Source organism: Stenella coeruleoalba, assembly GCF_951394435.1.
Source record: "Stenella coeruleoalba genome assembly, chromosome: 1".
Lineage (NCBI taxonomy): Eukaryota > Metazoa > Chordata > Mammalia > Artiodactyla > Delphinidae > Stenella > Stenella coeruleoalba.
In genome coordinates, this window is record NC_137169.1 from 112,786,875 (window position 1) to 112,807,261 (window position 20,387).

General features: G+C 51.3%; 1 protein-coding gene across 1 annotated transcript; it reads left to right on the forward strand.

The window, feature by feature from the left end:
* The first annotated feature begins 3,152 nt into the window (after positions 1-3,152).
* HAPLN2 (hyaluronan and proteoglycan link protein 2) lies at positions 3,153-5,447 on the forward strand. Its single transcript, XM_079931630.1, has 5 exons — positions 3,153-3,255; positions 3,461-3,814; positions 4,010-4,126; positions 4,255-4,437; positions 4,844-5,447. The coding sequence occupies exons 1-5, from the start codon at positions 3,168-3,170 to the stop codon at positions 5,122-5,124; spliced, it is 1,023 nt and encodes a 340-aa protein (XP_079787756.1). The 5' UTR covers positions 3,153-3,167; the 3' UTR covers positions 5,125-5,447.
* Positions 5,448-20,387: the final 14,940 nt, after the last annotated feature.

Here is a 20,387-nt window from a genome sequence, read left to right on the forward strand (position 1 = left end):
TCATTGCCATTACCCACAGGATAAAGAAAGGGCCCCTGTTATTCAACAATAGGGGAAAAGAAGGAGACAATGGGAAATTGTGCTTCCGATGGGGTGGAGACAGAGAAGGAAAGGACAGACAGATGACAGACAGGGGAGGTGGACAGAAGGGGTCAGGGTTTTTGAAGCAACTGGAGGTCCTGGAAGTCTGATTCCCACCTTGAGAGCCTCTTCCCATAGGCAATGCGCACCCAGGCACCGGAGGGCAGAGGTGAGGGCTTTGTTGGGGGAGGTGGAGTGGTGCTACGTAGAGTAGGCCCGTATGGAAAAGCGGAGGCAGCTGGAACTTGACACTTATGGATCTTTGAGCCTCATTTGTAGTTCACTCCATGTCCATCAGTCCAACATCCTTATACCCACCCATTAATCCATCCTTTCTCTGGTCTAAGAGCATCTAGAAGAAACGAGGCACCCCATTCTCCACAATATTCCAGGTAATTATTCCTGGGTTGCCTCCTTTACTCCATCCCTCTTCATGGGTTCCCATGCCTCTTCCTAAGCCGTGTCTTCCCCTGGGCCCAGGACAGTGAGTGCCACAGACACAGTGCCCGGCCACAGAGCTGGACCCTAGTCACTTAGCCTGGCTTAGTGGAGTGATGAGTGGGGGAGTTTTTGGTACCTTGATTTCTTTGAACTCAGGGCAGAAGCCTTTCCTCAAAGGTGTGAAAGGAGAGAGTACGATGATCAGGGGTCCAAGTCCTGGGGCTCTTAGATGCTTGGACCTCCCAGGGGCCCAGGCAACTCCTTCACCTGGAACCTCTTCCTCCAGCAGGACAAAAAGCTGCTAGTCACTGCTCCCTCCATCTCTGTGAAGAGGCCCACTTCTAACAGGTCAGTGTCAAAATATCTTACACAGTACTGTTGATCAGAATGTTCATAAAATAATTATCAGTGAAATAATTTTATTCTATACCTAAAAGTGTCTCACAAAAATTATGAATATTTAGCTTAAATAAAACTTTATAAGTGGAAAAAAAAAAGGTGGGGGGAGGCACTGGAGCTGTTAGCCGCGCTCTCATTCTCTGTAAAGGGTATGAAGAAGACGTGTGTGCGCCTGCTTTGAGAAACAGAAAGACAGATCCGTGACTAACAGCTTGAACCTCACGTCAAGTCTGGATTCAAGTCCCAGCAAACCCCTTCTCTTACTAGCTGTGTGACCTCACTCAAGTATCCTGACATGTGAGCACCTTTGAGCATGTAAAAATGGGATCCAGTTGTTCCTACCTCATAGGATTGCTAAGGGGAGTAGATATAAAAGTGTACATGTAAAGTGCCTAGAGCAGTTTCAGGCACATTAAACTTTAAACATGTTGGTGCTGGCTGTCATTACTATGGGTCCCTCAATCGGTCTCAGTTCCCACTATCACTGTGCTCACCAGGTTCTCCTGTACAGGAGATGTGTTCTCTCGCTCAGGTCCCTGTCCCAGATGCTTTCCTTTTTAACCATTGGGAAGTCCTTTCTGCACCTAAACCCTGTCTCTTCTGCATGCTCAGCTCTGGCCTTCATCTGCAAGAAGACGGAGTCCAGCTCCTTAGCTTTCCGACTCCTCCTCAATCTTGCTTTCCTCTTGCCGTGTCCCTGCTCTCCTTCCCAGAAGTCCTTAATGTGAGCTCATTCATTAACACACATATTTATTTAGCACCTACTGTGTGCCAGAAACTATGCCGGGAGCTGCAGATAACAGCTAACATATACATAGCCCTTACTAGATATCAGGACCTATTTAAGCATTTTACATACATTCTTCTAATCCCCACAACTGCTCAGTGAGGTAGGTGTGCTGCTATTCACCACATTTTACTGATGAGGACATTGAGGCAGAGAGAGGTTAAGCAACTTGTTCAAAGTCATGCGATTAGGAAGTGGAGGAATCAGATCTCAGAAAGGAATAAAACTAGGTTAAGGGGTCTTTAGTCTAATTTTTTTAAAAAATGGCCAAGGTGATAAAGAATAAAGAATAGAATAAAGAAGGGGGGAAAATCAACTACTGAAATAGACAATTGTGTTTGAAATCTTTTCTTTTCTTTTCTTTTCTTTTTTTTTTTTTTTTTGCGGTACGCGGGCCTCTCACTGTTGTGGCCTCTCCCGTTATGGAGCACAGGCTCCGGACGCGCAGGCTCAGCGGCCATGGCTCACGGGCCCAGCCGCTCCGCGTCATGTGGGATCTTCCCGGACGGGGGCACGAACCTGTGTCCCCTGCATCGGCAGGCGGACTCTCAACCACTGCGCCACCAGGGAAGCCCTGAAATCATTTTTAATAGCCTTATAATTTTATACTTGATAATTACTGGAAAGCTCACTGACATAGTCTACATATGCATATGTATTACTTTCAGATCCACACTGCTAATTTCGCTGTTAATAGAACTACTTCTAAGAAAACAAGTCCCCAGTCCAAGGCAGTAGGGGAACCAGAGGAGTAGATCACAGTGCACTACAGCGTGATGAAGTGGAGGGGAGGGGAAAGGTTTCCCAGAGGAGGTGAGGCCCAAACTGATTGCCTGTAAGAAGAAGGTGAGGGTGAACTTGGACTGTGTTGGAGCCAGAACATGTCTGGAGCACAGCGCAGAGGGCACAGGTAGTGAGGGGTAGGGTGGGGGGGGGGCAATGCTGGAGGTGCTGGGAGAAGCTGGATCACAGAGAGCCTTGGAAGTTGGGTTCGGACACTGGATTTGATCCTCACGGCAATGGGGAGTCACTGTTTAAAGCAGGAGAATGACAAGACCACATTTACTCTGGCTTCAGATGAAGAATGGGTATTGGGAGAGGACAGAGACCACAGCTGGCCATCCAGAAGGCGAGACTTGGGAAGTACAACTGGTGCTGAGAATGGATAGGTAGAGGAGGTGCTCAGTTAGGACCTGCTGACTGAAGGGATGTGAGAGAGGAGGCGGGATGGGCTCAGGAGGCCTGGCAGGGAGTGGAGCTAGTTACTGCCCCTCCCCCATTACCTTCCTTTTGCTAACAACTTCAGCCCCTTTTTCTGCCCTCATGGCTTCCAGCTGGACAGTTCCCTCTCAGGAATCCCTGATGGGAGATCTACCCTGTTCCCTCCACCCCATTCCCTTAGTCCTAAGGAATGCCCACCCTTTGTGCCCTGCAGACTGTGCTGGGCTGACTCCCCATCATGCAAGGCAGGATCAGTCTCCCCACTCTCTGCCACTTCCTTCTCCCTTGGGCCTTCACCACCTTCCACAGAGCCCTGGGGGACTCAGGTAAGACCTTAGCTCTGCCCAGAATCTGGGGAACAGTGGTGGGGAAAGTGGAAAGGGCAGCTGTTGGAGATACTCTGGGGCTGAGAGTCATTGCTGAGTGAGCAATGGAGCAGAGGGTTGGGGGAGCCTGGGGTAAGGCGATCTGGGTATGCACTTGGGGCATTGAGGGTCGGGGGTTCCTGCCACTGTGGCCCCCTCTGCTCAGCGCCCCACCCTGGCCCCCACTACCTCCTGCCCCCCATCCACGAGGTCATTCACTCTCGTCGTGGGGCCACGACCACGCTGCCCTGCGTCCTGGGCGCCCCGCCTCCCAGCTACAAGGTGCGCTGGAGCAAAGTGGAGCCGGGGGAACTCCAGGAAACGCCCATCCTCATCACCAACGGACTGCACGCCCGGGGCTACGGGCCCCTGGGGGGGCGTGCCAGGATGCGAAGGGGGCATCGGCTAGACGCCTCCCTGGTCATCGCGGGCGTGCGCCTGGAGGACGAGGGCCGGTACCGCTGTGAGCTCATCAATGGCATTGAGGACGAGAGTGTGGCGCTGACCCTTCGCCTGGAGGGTGAGGCCCTTCGGTTACTGCCCCGCTCCTCTCCAGGGGTGGCTCGGCTGTCTCATCTCAGGCCTCCCAGGGGTCCTCCCCAGCCTCTCCCCCGCCTGCTCCCGGGGTCCCCCTAGCCCTTTTTCCTAGGCTGCACCGCCCTTCCTTCCCCCTCTCCTTCTGCCTGCCCTCCCCAGGCTGTCTGCCACTCCCCAGGTGTGGTGTTTCCGTACCAGCCCAGCCGGGGCAGGTACCAGTTCAATTACTACGAGGCGAAGCAGGCGTGCGAGGAGCAAGACGGACGCCTGGCCACCTACGCCCAGCTGTACCAGGGTGAGCGGCCGAACCCCGGCACAGCCCAGGCGCCCTCCGGGCTGTCACGTGGGCCCCAGTGGAGGCGAACTCCGGGTCTGCTCCCGCCTGTGACGCCTCTAATCGCCCTACACAACCCTCCCCCGCAGCGTGGACCGAGGGTCTGGACTGGTGTAACGCGGGCTGGCTGCTCGAGGGTTCCGTGCGCTACCCTGTGCTCACGGCGCGCGCTCCGTGCGGTGGCCCAGGTCGGCCCGGGATCCGCAGCTACGGGCCCCGCGACCGGAAGCGCGACCGCTACGACGCCTTCTGCTTTACCTCTGAGCTGTCAGGTAAGGGGGCGGGGCTAGCCAGCCTCAGCACCGGAGGGGGCGTGGCCTGACCGGCTGCGAAGGAGGAGGATTCAGCCTGTGAATGAGGCGGGGCGGGGCGAGCGGGGCCAGGACCCGGACCTGAAGGATGGGGCCGGGAAGGTAGAAGGCAAGTGGCTTGAGATCCCGGGCCAGCTCCGTGGTCTCTTGAAGGCCTCGCCCCTCCGTCACTCCGCCCACTCAGGCTCCAGCCTGCCTCCCGCAACCTCACCCGCACCCCCAGTCTCGTTACTCCCACTCCTCCTACCCAAGCTCGGACCCACCCGACCACACATGCCCCCCCGACTCTGCTCCCTGGGAGTCTGAATCCCGCTGCGCCCCGGCTGGCCCTTCTCTGGATCAGTCGGTGACCCGCTTCGGTCCCCAGGCCAAGTGTTCTTCGTGCCGGGGCGGCTGACGCTGTCTGAAGCCCACGCGGCGTGCCGGCGGCGCGGGGCCGTGGTGGCCAAGGTCGGGCACCTCTATGCAGCCTGGAAGTTCTCCGGGCTGGACCAATGCGACGGCGGCTGGCTGGCGGATGGCAGCGTGCGCTTCCCCATCACCACGCCTCGGCCGCGCTGCGGGGGCCTCCCGGATCCCGGAGTGCGCAGCTTCGGCTTCCCCAGACCCCAGCAGGCGGCCTACGGGACCTACTGCTACTCCGAATAGGGGCCCACAGCGCCCCTCCAGCGCGCGCGACAAAGCCTGGGAGTCGTGTCAGGGGTCTCTCGCCGCCCCTTTCCCGCGAGCCTCCCCTTCCATCAGACGAGGAGCAGTCCCTCCTGACCCGCCTTCTCGGCCGAGGGCTGCAGGCCGAGGATCCCGACTGGCCCGGCGTCGGGGAGGGGAAGTGGTGGCGCACCCGGTGGCGGTGCGCGGCTACGACCCTCGGACCCGCGGCGATTCGCGCGCCCCGGCAGACGAGGCAGCCACTGCTAGGTGACGGAAGCGGAGTCCAGGGGGCATTAACTGACTTCTATATACAGCAATAAAATAACTCGAGGACTTTTTGTGTTGGGTGAAGCTGTAAGCGCGGCGGCGAGGCTTGGGGGGATGAGGGGGATGGCCTTGGACCCAGCGTGCTGACAGCGCGCCTAGGAAGACAGAGTAAGAGCAGAGGCTACTGCCCCTGAGGGGTGAACCTGCAAGAGAGTAGGGATTGCGAGGAGAGGGCACCAAAAGTCCGGAAGAGAGTTGGATTCACCTTGGACGGCCTGGTCAAGGATAGGAGCCAGTGAATCCAGGGTGGTGTTGTACCAGGGACCACGAGGGGGCGCCACACACCCACTTAAGATTACTCTAGTTCAAATCTGCCAGGAGCGCTCCAACCCCCGAGGCCTAGCCCCTGGGCACCACAGAACAAATATAAGGTGGACCTGAACATATTTCAAAATGTGTTTGTATCCTGCCAGTCTCCCAGAAGCGTTTCCATGATTGCTATTAAAGGAAGGAAAGTCATTCCGCTGTTAACAGCTGATGGGAAATTAAGCCCTCAGAAGGAGGAGGAGGTTAACGGACACAATAAGGTTCTCGCAGGGCTGATACTGCAGGGTGGTTATGTGCACTGGGTTTAGCGTTCACCACCGTCACGACTGCCAGGGCAAAAGTGGCAACTGGACCAGGGGCATTCTTAACAACTGGCTAAAAGAAACATACCAGTAACTCAAGAGACAAACTCCCATGTCATTAATTCATTTTCCTTAATATATATTATATTCTATACATTTTATTTGTATGTTTGTTTGTTTATTACTGTTCAAGCAATCTAACTACACCACAGAAAGCCTGGGCTAGAGAATAGTCATGACTGGAGCAAAGGGTATGAACTTCCTAATGACACTTCATACATGTTGTAAAATTGCCTTCCAAGAGGATTCTTGCGATCATTGTCAAATGAATTCATCCCATGGGACTTTATATAAGGGACAGAGGATGACTGAATGAACATCATCTTCAATAATCCTCATATAGCAAATGAAATATTTGTTCCAGTTCTTAAGCTTTGGTTTTTTCATCTTGGTCATGGGATAATAAGATCTGCCTCCCAAGTTTGCTGTGAACAGTAATTGAGACAATGCATCGACTGCATAGTACATGCCTGGTACACATAAGAGGCACTCAGTAAGTGGTACCTATAATAATTAATGAGTAATAATGAGAGTAACAGAACAAAAATAATCATTCCTATTCAGGTTCTTACTAGGCAGCCTGTAGTATCCGTTGTTGTATGACACTGATTAGTCAGGATAAGCTAAATTATGCTGTGATAACAAAAAAACCCCAAATCTCAGTGGCTTAAAACATAAAGGTTTATTTCTCACTCTAGCTACATGTATTGTGGTCAATAATGGGGCTCTTCTCATTTTAGTTATTCAGGGACCCCGGGTGACAGAGCAGCCACCATCTCATATGCCATCAATCACCATGCCAGAAGGAAAAAATAAAAAGAGCTCTGGAGGGTCTTATACAAGCAGTTAATAGCTACAGGCGCCAGGGACAACTGTCTTTTCCACAACTCAATTCTCCAAAACTAATTACATGACCCCACTCAACCAGAAGGGGGCAGCAAAGAGCAATCTTACTTTGACCTAGAAGTAGAATTGGAACTATTTGGTGAACAGCACCAGCACAAATGTTGACCACCAACAGCAAGGAGGGCAGTCTAAATTCTGGGATATATTGGACATATTGGTAGTCACCCACTCCCCCAATCTTCTGGGTTTTCTAATGTTTGATTCTCTTAATATTTGATTAATGTTCGATTCTCTTCCATTTGTCTTAGACAGGTGCTATGGAGTGAATGTTTGTGTCCCCCCACTCCTATTATGGAGTCAGAACCCCAGGAAGCCAAGATCTAAGGCCTTGCAGCTCAGCCTGTAGGAAGATGGCTTGTCTTCAGTATAATGCCTTCAGCATTTGTCAAGAGACCATATGAGAAACGGTCATGGGAGGAGATTTTCATTTGCTGCAAAGCTTTGTTTCTTTGCCCATAGAAACATATGACCACAAGTTCTTACAACTACTCTTCATATTGCTATTACTATTATTTTTTCGTTATAGAGAATTTAAAAGGTACTCAAAAAATAGAGGGAACAGAATAACAAATCCTCCAGCTTGACGATTTCAAAATTATCCTTGTTTCTTGAATCCTCTCATTTGTGTTTGTTTTTTGCTGGAGTATTTTAAAACAAATCTCAAATAGCCTATCATTTCACCTGTAAATACTCAGTATGTATTTCTCATATATAGTGACTTAAAAATAACCATAATTCTGGGAATTCCCTGGCAGTTCAGTGGTTAGGACTCCATGCTGTCTCTGCCAAGCGCCCAGGTTCAATCCCTCGTTGGGGAACTAAGTTACCACAAGCCACCCAGTGTGGCAAAAAAAAAACTTTTTTTTAAACAAACAAGCATAATTTACTATCACACTCCTCCAACAAAATTAATGTTATCTAACATTTAGTTCATGATCAATTTCTCCTGAATGTCTAAAAATATAACTTTATAATGAGTTTATTTGCTCAAACCAGGATCCAACTAAGGTCTACACATTGCATTTGATTAGTTGTTTTGGGTTAATTTAAGTATCTTTTTTTTTTAACTTTTTTTGGGGGGGGCTGCATTGGGTCTTTGTTGCTGTGCACAGGCTTTCTTCGAGTTGCGGCGAGCGGGGGTTGCTCTTCATTGCGGCGCGCGGGCATCTCATTGTGGTGGCTTCTCTTGCTGTGGAGCACGGGCTCTAGGTGCGTGGGCTTCAGTAGTTGCAGCGCGTGGGCTCGGTAGTTGTGGCTTGCGGGCTCTAGAGCCCACGCTCAGTAGTTGTGGCGCACGGGCTTAGTTGCTCCGCGGCATGTGGGATCTTCCCAGACCAGGGCTCGAACCCGTGTCCCCCGCATATGGCAGGCAGACTCCTAACCACTGCGCCACCAGGGAAGCCCCTTTAAGTATCTTTTAAGCCATAATACTTCCCCTTCATTTTATCTATGCCATCTTGTTTGTTTATGTAACTCGGTCTTTTTCCTATCAGGTTTCCCACAGTCTTGATTTAGCTGAGTGTATCCTCAAAGTGTCATTTAATATATTCCTCCATCCCCTGTAATTATATTTACAAGTTTGATTAAATTAACATTCACTTTTTTTTCCCCCAGGAGTATTTAATAAGTGATACTGCATACTTCCTCCTTCATCACATCAAAAGGCACATGGTGTCTGATTATTGGGCTAAAATAGTGATGCTAAGGTTGATCAGTGAATTCAGGTAGTGTAAGTCTGATCCGCTCATTATAAAGTTCTTCACTGTATTAGTTTCCTACGGCTGCTGTAACAAACTGCCACAAACTTGGTGGCTTAAGACAACAGAAATGTATTCTCTTACAGCTCTGGAGGCCAGAAGTCCAAACTCAAGGTGTCGGCAGTGTCACCCTCCCTCTGGAGACTCTGAGGAGAATTGTTTCTTGCCTCTTATAACTTCTGGTGTCTGGTGGTGTTCTTGGGCTCCTTAGGCTGCATCACTGCAATCCCCACCTCCTCCTTTTCATGTGCCTGTGTCTTTTCTTCCGTCTCTTGTAAGGACACTTGTCACTGGGTTTGCCTCACCTGGCTAATCCAGGAAGATCTCAACTCAAAACCATTAACTGAATTCCAGGAATGAATTCATGTAATAAATGACATCCACAAAGACCCTTTTCCAAGCGAGTTAACATTTGCAGATTTCAGGGATTAGGACGTGGATATATCTGTGGCCAACTGTCAACTCACTACACTCATCAACTTTCTAATCTAATGGCTACTGATGATCACTGTCTAGATCCATTATTTCATTAGAAGTGCGAAATGGAGATGTTCTAATTTTGTCATTTCTCCTTCATTTATTAGCTGTGAATTGTCTATGAGGAAAAATTTCTCTTTATCCAGTATTTTGTTACCCTGACATATAACCGATTCGGGAAGGTAGGATTAATGTTTGATTCTCTTCCATTTGTCTTAGATAGGTGCTATGGAGTGAATGTTTGTGTCCCCCCACTCCTCAAAATTCATATGTTAAAACCTTAATCCCTAATGTGCTGGTATTTGGAGGTGGGGTCTTTGGGAGGTAATGAGGTCATAAGGGTGGAGCCCTCATGATGAAATTAATGCCCTTATAAGAAGAGACTTCGGAGAGCTTACTTTCTCTCTCTGCTCTCCACCATGTGAGAATACAACGAGAAGACAGTCATCTGAGAACCAGGAAGTGGACCCTCACCAGACACCAGATCTGCTGGCCTCCAGTACTGTGAGAAATAAATGTTGTTTAAGTCACCCTGACTATGGTAATTTGTTATAGCAGCCTAAACTGACTAAGACAACAGGGTTCCCTAAAAGCAGATGTGAGTCAAGACTTTGAGTGCAAGGAGTTTATCTGGGAGGTCATGCTAAGGAACACTGGTATAGAAGTGGAGAAGTGAGACAGGAAAGGGGAGGAAGCTAATGAAACGTTGTGATAGAGCAGGTGGAGCAACTGGGGCTCAGTCCTGCTGGGGAATTCTAGAAGGCAGTGTAGAACCTTTCTCAGGAAATCCCACCTGAGGGGCAAAGAAACTAAAATATTATTGGTCAACTTCCTGTCTGAAAGTTGAGGGCTGCGTCTGGAAGCATTAACCCTCTACCATTCCTGGCTAGCCCTGAGCACAAATATGCTCCCACAGCCAGAAAAAAAACGTCCCCAGGCAGAGTCACAGATGTTCTCCCAGAAGCCTTCCCCTTGCAGAGGTGAATGCAAAGGATAGGGGTCGCAGCTATGCTAAACCCTTTGCACTGTCACCCATTTGTGCCTCCATGATAAGATCACTTTGTCCCCTCACCGATTCTTCAAGGTCATGGCTGATCGCAATTTCTAATTCATTACAAAGAAAGTCTTGGGCTTCCCTGGTGGTGCAGTGGTTGAGAGTCCGCCTGCCGATGCAGGGGACAGGGGTTCGTGCCCCGGTCCGGGAAGATCCCACATGCCGCAGAGCAGCTGGGCCCGTGGGCCATGGCCACTGAGCCTGCGTGTCCGGAGCCTGTGCTCCGCGACGGGAGAGGCCGCAGCGGTGAGAGGCCCGCGTTCCGGAAAAAAAACAAAAACAAAAACAAACAATAAAAGAAAGTCTTGGGAATTCCCTGGCTGTCCAGTGGTTAGGACTCCGTGCTTTCACTGCCTAGGGCCCGGGTTCAATTCCTGGTCAGGCAACTAAGATCCCACAAGCTCCATGGTACAGTCAAAAAAAAGAAAAAAGCATCTTATAACAATAAGGTTAGTGGAGCAAACAGTTGCTGCAGTTGGTTCCAAGGCCGTAATCAATATTCAACATCTCCCTCCTCTACAGTTCATTCTGTTGGTCTATGAGTCTTTCACAATGGAAAAACGCTGACCTTCATCCCTGAAGGCCTCAGCCTTTCATTACCATGCCCTTAACAGGCCAACATTGCTGTACCTGCCTGTTCATGATTACCACCGGACATGGGATAATCAAGATCAAACATCTTGGCCAGTATAATTCTTTTCTTTGTTTACTGGTCAGTTGGCATGAGGTGCCCAAATGACCCAGAAGTTGCTATAGTCTTAGGTTTAGTGATACCCTTACTGTGACACCTGGTGGATGCATCTCCCACTCCAGGAACTATGGCTTCTAATCCTGCAGAGCCTAAATGTATAGGTACAGGAAGCACAAATTCCCGAAGTGGGTCACTGGTGAGAGGGGTATTGCTTCTTCCATATCCTGGTTCCTGTACCCATGATTTTTACCCATGGGATACAGCACCATGGAATGGCCATTGGTTCAAATACATATATATATACTGTGTTTTGAAGGCCAGTACCTCAATCCTAGGGGATGTTTTCCCCAAGCTGGTATTTAGATGTGGTGTGAAGAGGCCATACTAACGTACTATCCGGTTGGCAGTTTCAAGGAGATATGGTGCATTGTAGGGCCGATGGATCCTGTGGTCATGTGCCCACGGTCACATTTCCTTCACTATAAAGTTGATCTCCTTGGTTAGAGGTGATACTATATGGGATCTCATAAGGATAAACCATTTCCTTCATGTCCTTGGTTATAGATATTGGTGATGGCCAAAGCACTGGGGCAGGAAAGGGAAATCCATATCCGGAATATGCATTAATCCCAGTAAGGAGTTACTGCTCCACCCTCCAAACTGAAAGAGGTACATTGTAATCAACAGGCTTCCCAGTGGCCGGTTGATCTCTTTGAGGGAGGGTACCATGTTGAGGCTTTAGCATCTGTCTCTGCTGTTGACAGGCCGAACATCCAGCATTGGCAGTAGCTCGATCAGCCTTGGTGAGAGGGAGCCCATGCTGGTGAGCCCTTATATAGTCCCCATATTCACTGCCACAACTACTCCATTCATGGGCACATTGTGCAAGCCCTGGCACCGCGGAGGACAAAGGCTGGCTGTTATCCACTGGAGTCCTTCTGTTCCCCTAGCTGTTCAATGTCTCCTCTGCAGTGAATGCTCTCAAACGGTACTGCCATCAGACACAATGTCCACTCCTGTGAGTCCATCCATATAGCCCTTCCCTAGACTTCTTATCTCCAGCCTTCCAGTTGTGCCCTTTCTGGCCTGACCAACCAAGCCATTTGCCACTGCTCAAGAGTCCATGTGCATACTTCCTTCAAGTCACCTCTCTCACTGCAAAGTAGATGAGCTGTGTACTGCTTGAAACATCCTCCTGGGAGGATCTTCCCTCACCACTGTCTTTCAGGGCCACCCCTTTGGGGACGGCGGTGTGGTAACAGCCCATGTTCAGCTCACATCAATATGTCGCAGTGATTCAACTACAGACCAGGTGTGGGCTTTGTCCTCCTCTGAATCCTAATCACAGACAAGCCCCACAAGGCTACAGGGTGAGCTGGGAGAGAGGCAAGGGTGCAGCAGAGATAGGTAATGCGGGAATCTGGGCCTACTGCTCACGTGGTTTACTCATGCCTCTGTAAGTGTTCACACCCAGTCACAAATATACCACTGAGGATGGCCACCGTGCTCACCCACGTGTGCTCATGACTTAGCAGGTCTGAAAATTCCCGGATCTTGATAGGAAAGGGAAACAGGGAAGGAAAGGAATCCAATAAGTAATTAAGTAAATAATCCAAATAATTGGGCAGGTAATGGCTCTGGGCAGCTGGAGCTCAAAGCTGCTGGGAGCTCTGAGAGGAACTTGCCTCAGAGCGTTCCCTCCTGAGAGGCGAGGGGCTGGGATTTTAGGCTATCAAGTCCCATTCTGCCACTGATTGAGGGCCGTTTCCAGGGGCATTCTGACTTGCCATGCACTTAGGCCAAGTGTACCTCCACATCAGAAATGAAGCCTTATCAAGGGACAGGGACACCAACACGATCTGCTATATACCCCATTCATTTTCAAAATTGTGAGTTGATGTCCTGTCAACGTCCAGAGGTGACCACTGATCTTATTTTTTAGTATCATTATGAAACCATGGACTTTTTATCCATTCGACGTGTTTCAATCTCTTCCAGTCATTACTCATCTTAATGCTGATGTTTCATCTTTGGCCAGTGGGAGTCTTCTCAAGTTGGCTACTGGGTCCTTTTGACATGAACCTGACCTAAGTCTCATAACTTCCTTATTCTCAAGTATGACAAACTATCCTGCCCCAGACCTGGAATCTCTCCAAAGAGTTCCATTTAGTGAAAAGTACTATTTAGAGACCTCAATCTGGATACAAGGGGTATGCACTGTTATTGGTTTGTCATTGCTTCTAAGCCTTTTCAGGAGACGGAAAATAAATATGCAAATCTTGAGTTCACGCTGCTACTTCCAATGCAGATTTAAGATTAGCAGTTTTTGCTTAACTTTCCTTTTCTTACACTGAAAATCTTAGTTCCTAACACCATTACTATAATTACTTATTTGCTTTATCACCATAAATAGACCTTTTCAAAATAATAATGCCAGCAGTAACAAAACTCCATGGTTCTCGTTGTTCTTAGGGTTCTATAGTCAAAATGCTGAGTTTTATAATCACTTGAAAGAAAATTCTTCTATGTGGCTTTGCCTCCAACTTTATATATAATTAGGTGCATGAGTTTCATTTTGTTTTAAAATTTTAGGGATTGCATCACTTTTCCTCTGTTTAAATTAATCTAAAATTAATTCCTTCCAGTTTAATTTTTTGTTTTAATTATATTATTCCAACATCAAAACCATAAAATAAAGTGTTATTACCATTTTACAGGTGAAGAAACTGAGACTCAGAGAGCACCTGCCCCAGCATCACAGAAAAGTGAGCGGTCTTTCCCCATCAGGGGGTGGGAGAAGGGCTGCAGGGAGTCTGCAGATGGGACAGACTTTTTCTCAGGAAGTAGATTTGGATGTACTCAGGGTTGAGCCTTCCAGTCCCTCAGCTGTTCTTTTTGGAAAAGGCTGGTGGTCTTCTCTGAACACATGAGTTTGCAGCCCTCAAAGTGAGGGTCTGTCAGGTCAGGGGGGACAGTTGGCTCCTCCTCATGCAGCAGAGGCTCTCCCACAACGTTGGTCAGTCTGTAGGTCCCCCCACTGTCCCTCCACCACCCTACTCCCCTCCCACCCCCAGCCCATGGTCAGCTGCAGGAGCCCTCAGAGCTACACCCAGCCATTCCTGGGCCCTCCCTCCCCTGGGCTGGGGTCCCAAGCTTCCTGGCCCCTTTCAGAAGCTATCAAAGCCCCTATTCTCCAAACACAGCTGTGCCAGCCTTCAGCGCCATGTCCATCCCCCCTCTTCAGCCCCACTCTCACGTCCCCATGGCATAGGATCCAGGTGCCTGTGTGATGTGCATGGCCTCAGAGAGCAATCAAGCTGCTTGGGCGCCCACCCCCAAGTCTGAGAAAGTGGAGACAGGTGTTCAAGAAGCTGTAGAGACAGGCTCTGCCAGTGGCCACTGTGATTGGGAGTCCAGTGGCGGGGGGGGGTTGGGATGCTAGAACTTGGAGGGTTGATTCTGCTTCCTGAACTTGGGTCATAACCTCAGCTTTGTCTTGGATGGAGGATATTGGGGGTGGGCAGTGGGTTGGAGATTGTTCTCATCTGGAGAAACTGGAAAATTCTCCACGGCCCAGGAGGCTGGGAGACGGCCAGCTGGGTTGCACATGGAAGCGGGAGGAGAGCTGGACCCACCTCCTTCCTTCTCTCTTCTTTCCACCTCTCCCATTTTCTCTCCCCTGAGAGAGACAGCTGTGGGCCCTGGCAAGAACCCGGGCCTGGGAGTTGGGAGACCTGGGTTTTGGTCATGTCAGTTACATGCCATGTGACCCTAGATGGTCACTTCACCACTTGGGTCTCAGTTTCCTCGTCCAGAAGATACGAAAGGTTACCTGAGACATTCTCCTCCTGTTACTGGGGCAGGAAGTTCTACTTAAAATCTGACTTTCATTCTTCCTGCTTCCATTGATCCTGTTTGCTTTCAGCCAGTCCCTGAGGATCTCTTTCTGAATCCTAGAGGGGAAGGCCTTATATCTCATCTCTTCTCAAAAAGAGGATGGAAATGGAGAGTGGGGGAGATTGTCACATGGCCATGGGTCAAGATGCAAGTAACGAAAGTCCCTGATCAGAAATTGGCAGATCAAGTGCAGGTTAGACTTCAGTATGAATTTTCACAGCTGGAAATACTGGGAAGTCTTGGGGAGGTGCTCATTTCCTCCCCTGGGAAATCCTTGGGAAAGGACTCCTCTCTCAAATAATGAGCACTCTATCCCATTCACAGGGGAGTGGCCCACTGACCTCCTGGCCAAGAGATCTGGTGCAGATTAGGGTGTGTGTGTATGACTACTAAAGGAAAAGAATTAGATTTTGTTGCTGTACACCTGAAACTAACACAATATTGTAAATCAACTTTACTTCAAGTAAAAAAAAAATAAAATAAAAAATAATTAGATTTGACTGAGCCTAAGCCATGGGCCACGTGCCTCCTCTACCCAGCCCAAGTGCAGTACATGTTACCCAGTGCAGCAGATACTCTTCAGCCTGTTGTACAGAAGAAGCCGTTCCAGAGAAACAAAGACCTTCCCAAGGTTTTGCCACTGCAAATGGCAGAACAGGAGTTTGACCTCAGTGCGCATGACTCCAGAGTCCTGTTCTCATCAAGATCTTCACAGCAGCAGTTCACTGTTCTCTCACCAGGTCTGGTTTCCCACCAGGGGTCTGCCCCTTGGAACAGACTGTCTGGTACCAGCCCTTGTCCAGACGCAGGTGCTGCTGGAGGATGGATTCCTCCAGGGCACCAAAATGTGTGCCCACATTTCTAGTCACATGGGTAGGTGGCAAGGAAAGTCATTTTCTCTGTCTTTTCTGGTCACAGCCAGGTTTCCCCGAGGCAAGAATTGTCGTTACATGTGAGCCACGGCTGGGACTGAATTTCAGCCACTCAGTTGCATGGCTCTGCCTGGCTGGGCTCAAGCCCCATCCAGCCCATGTAGAGACAAGCCTAAGTGGGGGTTAGGATGGATTCAGGCACCGATGCTGAGACTGTCTCTCAGCTTGGGGATGCAAGGTCTGAGGAAAGCAAAGGGAGGTCCTAGGTCTGCCCAGGCGTTGCCTAGATCTGTCCCCAGAGGCATTCTCAGATCCCTCACCCCCACTAAGGAACGTGGGACAGCATTCCCAAGGCCTAAAATAGTGCCTGATCCATAGCGGACATTCAGTTAGTATTTGTTTAATGAAATGAATAAACTGAGGTCTCTTTCTCCCCAAACTCCCCAGACATCTTGCCCTGTCCCCTTCAGTCTTGCATCCCTGCCTGGGGCATGTCTCTTACTGAGGGACCTTACCACCCACTTCCCCCAGGTCTTGTCCCGTCTCTCCAATAGATGGGTCTGTGCGGAGGGGCCCGAATTCTACCTTTTAGGTCCTCAAGAATTTGGGGAGGAGGGTTTTTGTTTGTGGGGGAGGGTTTGTTTTTTTTTTTGTGTGTGTGTGTGTGAGAGCTTTTCAAGTCCTTCGGAACCAAGTTCACAGCACTGTGAGTGGAAGCCCAGGCAGTGGAAGCCTAGGCAGTGGTGAGTGGGGCAGTTGGGGCATCCACTAGAGGGCAGTCCAGAATTTCCATACAAGACGGACTTGGGTAAATCTAGATGGATGGACATGGACCTGCCTTGAGGCTGCATTTGCATTGCAGGCACCCCACTTTACTTGGGATATTTTGGAGGTGCTGTTAGAGATTGTGTAGATCAAAGCCCCTGACAAGCTATCCTTGATGCCATCACTGGTATCCAGGGGAGAGAATCCAGGCGTCTGGCTGTCCTGCGCACAGTCTGTGCCATGGCCCTTGCCTGGAATCCCAGGAGGGAGGAGGGAGAGGGAAAGAGAGCCTGGGAAAGAAGAAGCAAGCTGAGGCCCTGGAGCTGTGGGAGGGGGGGGGGTGTCATTGGTATTCTGGGCTCTGAGGAGTCCCCAGCGGCTGGGCAGCGCTCAAGGCCCACCCCCTGGCACCAGGCTGTGCATTCATCAGCGACAGCTCTGGCCAGTGGGCCCTCTGGGCTCCCAGCAACGCCTGCATTTTGCACATTGGTTTGCATGACCAGTAATGACCGTTCACAGTGCCACATTCCCCCCTCCATGTCTAGAGAGTTCCTTGCTTTGCTTAACCCATGAATCTGCTGCCTAACCTCCATCCCTCCAGCTGCAAAGTCAGCTCCTCCTCTGTGCAGGGAGTGGGAGCACCACAGAAGACAAAACCCAATCAGAGCTTCCTCCAGGGGGGTGGCTAAGGTCATTTGCACCTGATCCTGCCTCCAAAAAAGAGACTCCCTCCCCCATTTATACGTGCGTGTGATGTCTCTCCAGGAGCAAAGCCTCCCTCCCATTCTCCCTTCATCCTTTTCCCTACTGTCTGAGTCCCTCCTCCTCTCCTCTTGACCAACGGGAAGTCCTTCCGACTGTCTAACTTCCATCCCTCCGGCTGCAACATCATCCTCTAGCTCGGCGAGCGCTCCCTGCCCGCCCCTTCTGCCCTCCCTCCCTCCCTACTCCAAGTCATCGGCTTCTTATCCCCAGGACGCTGTCCTACTTCTCTCGTCCTTGCTCTCGCGGCTGCCGCCGCCGGGAACCGACGCAGAGAAGGCAGCGGGTCCCGTGATCTTCCCGAGCCCCCCGCGTTCCCAGCCCGAGGGCGGGGGCAGACTCGAGGAAGGGCGGGGCGGGGGCGGGGGTAAAGAAAGGGGGTTTTGTGCGGCGCCCGGCCGCCCGGCGCCCTCTTTCGAGCGTCCTGCGGGCCCAGCCTCTGCTCGCGCCCGCGCAGTCCCCGCCGCAGTCTCGGCTGCAGCTGCGGGACCGAGCCGTGGACGCGGAGGAGACCCCCGGAGGAAGCAGCAAACTTCGCGGTACCGCACCCCCACCCCAGTCCTCCGCCTCCCGCCGGTAGGTGAGTGCGACCGCATCCCAGCCGCCCAGACCTGGGAGGGAGAGAGAAGGGAGCGACCCCCGGCTGCCCTGTGGTCCGCGTCCCCGACCCCTCAGGCCTTGCCTCGCGTGGCTCCGGCACACCCAACCCGCCGACCCCTGACACCTCGGCGAGGTCCGCTGTCGGCCAGCCCGGAGCGCCTACGGCCCCTGCTGCCGTCCTGCCATCTCCAGCTCTGCCTCCCAGCTCTGCCGCTGGCACCCCCATTGCTGTTTGCAGCCTGACCCGCAACCCCCTTGAGTCCGCGGGCTAATGGAAACGCCCCTCTGGGTCCTTGCGTCTTCCCTGCTGCGGGCTCCAGTCCCAGCACCACCGCCCGAGATTTGCGACCTTGTCTTGGTCAGGGCGGCAGCGGTTCGAGTCAGCCCCCGACTCTGTACCCACGGTGCAGGCAGCACCGCGGGAAGAGCCGCGGCCGGCCACCCTAGGGGTACCTTCCCGGAGCCCGCAGGACAGCAAACAGGAGCCGCTGTTGTGGGTGGTGCCGGCGCCGACTGGAGCTGGAATCCCAACTCTGCCACTTACTTGCTGTGTGACCTTGGGCAAGTTAGTTCACCTCCCTGAACCTCGGATTCCTCATCGATGTAATGTCTAATCTGTATTTTTCTCAAAGTTGAGGTTATACATGGGAAGCATTTAGTAAGAGGCCTGGCTCAAGTAGATGGTCAGGAACTGTCAGCTGGAATTCCAGTTACCGCTCCTGCTTTCCTTCCTAGCACTGCTGTTGGGCCGGGAACCCCTCTCCCCCCAGGTACTTCCATATCCCCTTCCTATTAGAATAGCTCTGCCCACTTGGTTCTAACAGGACAAAGATTTGCCATTAGTTTTGTTAGCACCATTCATATCTGCATTACTTCTATTCCAGATAATACCAGTGAGATCAAGGGACAATGACCTAACCCATAGACCCACTCCCAGTATTACCAGTGCCTGTGTTGTCATGGCTAACTTTGCTGTTGATAACAGCATCATCCACATTTCAGGTTTTATACTAGGAGGAGTTACAATAGCTCAGCTGACGATGTTGCTAATCATATTGTTAGTTGTGCTTCCAATAAATAGGACTATTTATATGGTTACCACAATTACTCCTGCAGGCCCTGCTAAGGCCTCACTGATATTGTGTAGGTTCCTGTTGCCCCTCACACAGCCACTAAGGGGGTAGCTGAAAGCTTCCCTCCTGCTGTGACTGAAGCTCTGGCCTCTTGTGCATCCCTGCTCACCCTGCTGAGTGCTGGAGCTCAGTTCCCGTGGGGCAGACCTTGAACCGCCAGCTGGTGGGCATTCAGCATAGAGATGGTGGGCATTGGGTATGTGTGCCTAAGTGCACGCACATGCATGCGTGCGCGCACACACGCACACACGCACACACACACACAGCTTGGTCTTGATTCTCTGTGCACTGGGTTTCTGAAGGCTGTGAGGGGATAGACATCCATGGTCAGACAGGAATGATAATGTAACGAGAGGGAAGTTTCCTGAACAGCTGGGAAAACTCAAGACAAGGGGAGAAATCCAGAGGCTGTAGCAGAGGGATGGTGTGGCATCAGGGAAAGGGACAGGAAGACTGCTGAGCTCTTGAGGATAGAGATGAAGTGGTGGTGTGTCCTGCTCTGGAGGATGAGAAGATGTAGTGGAGGTGGGTGGGTGTGTGCTATGGAGACCAAGCCTTGGATCCTTGAGTCTGAGTCTGGTACCAGAGGAGGGGATGCCTAAGTTTTCTCAGGACTCCTAGCTCTACCAGGAAGGGGCTGAGGCCCAAGCTTGGTGTGATTGGTGTGGGGTTGGGAGGTGTGCAGAACTCTCTGACTGAGAACCACACAATCAGGGCCACTCTCTTGGCTCCTCTGGTCAGTGACTCCAAATCTTGGAGGTGAGGGTGGGATACCCTCTATGATTCAAGGCATCCAGGTCCTCATCAGACTCAGACTTTCTCCCTTCATTCCCCCACTTAACGTAACAGAGGTGAAAGGCGGGGTCTAGGGTGTTGGTCCCAGAGTGGCTCCAACTATATGGGTTTCTGGGCCGCCCATCAGAGAGCTCTGGGTAGCTCCAGCTCCAGCCCAGGGTGAGGGGAGGGAAGGCGCCAGAAAGGGGTCCAGCTTAGGACCTGGCACAGCTCAAATGCATGGCAAACAGTCTCTCAAGCACCCGGCAGGCACTGGCTGTTCATACCAAATGGTCCCCACTCCAACCCCAGAAAGCAGTCCTCTCAAGGGCCCCCATGCCCAGAGTTGGTCTCACACCCTCTGATTGGGCCCCATCAAGAACCTCCTCCCTCTCAAAGGTCGAAGAGAGGCCCTGGGCATCTGGCTTCTGCCATTCCTCCCCCACCTCTGACCTTGAGGTCAGAGCCACAGAGCCACAGAGCCCTTGATGCCCAGCCACGATGGGGGAAATGGATGTTACCGTGGTGGGGAGGCATCCTTAGGAGGATCTGGGATCCTTCAGAGGATCTGGGAGAAGAGGGAAACTTCCCATCAGCTCAGGCTCAGAAAAGGGCG

Excerpts from the sequence above, each read along its gene's own strand:
- HAPLN2 (XM_079931630.1), top strand. The coding sequence starts at position 3,168 with ATGCAAGGCAGGATCAGTCTCCCCACTCTCTGCCACTTCCTTCTCCCT. Across the intron at positions 3,256-3,460 it reads CAGAGCCCTGGGGGACTCAG|CGCCCCACCCTGGCCCCCAC; the intron begins GTAAGACCTTAG and ends CCCTCTGCTCAG. Across the intron at positions 3,815-4,009 it reads GCTGACCCTTCGCCTGGAGG|GTGTGGTGTTTCCGTACCAG; the intron begins GTGAGGCCCTTC and ends GCCACTCCCCAG.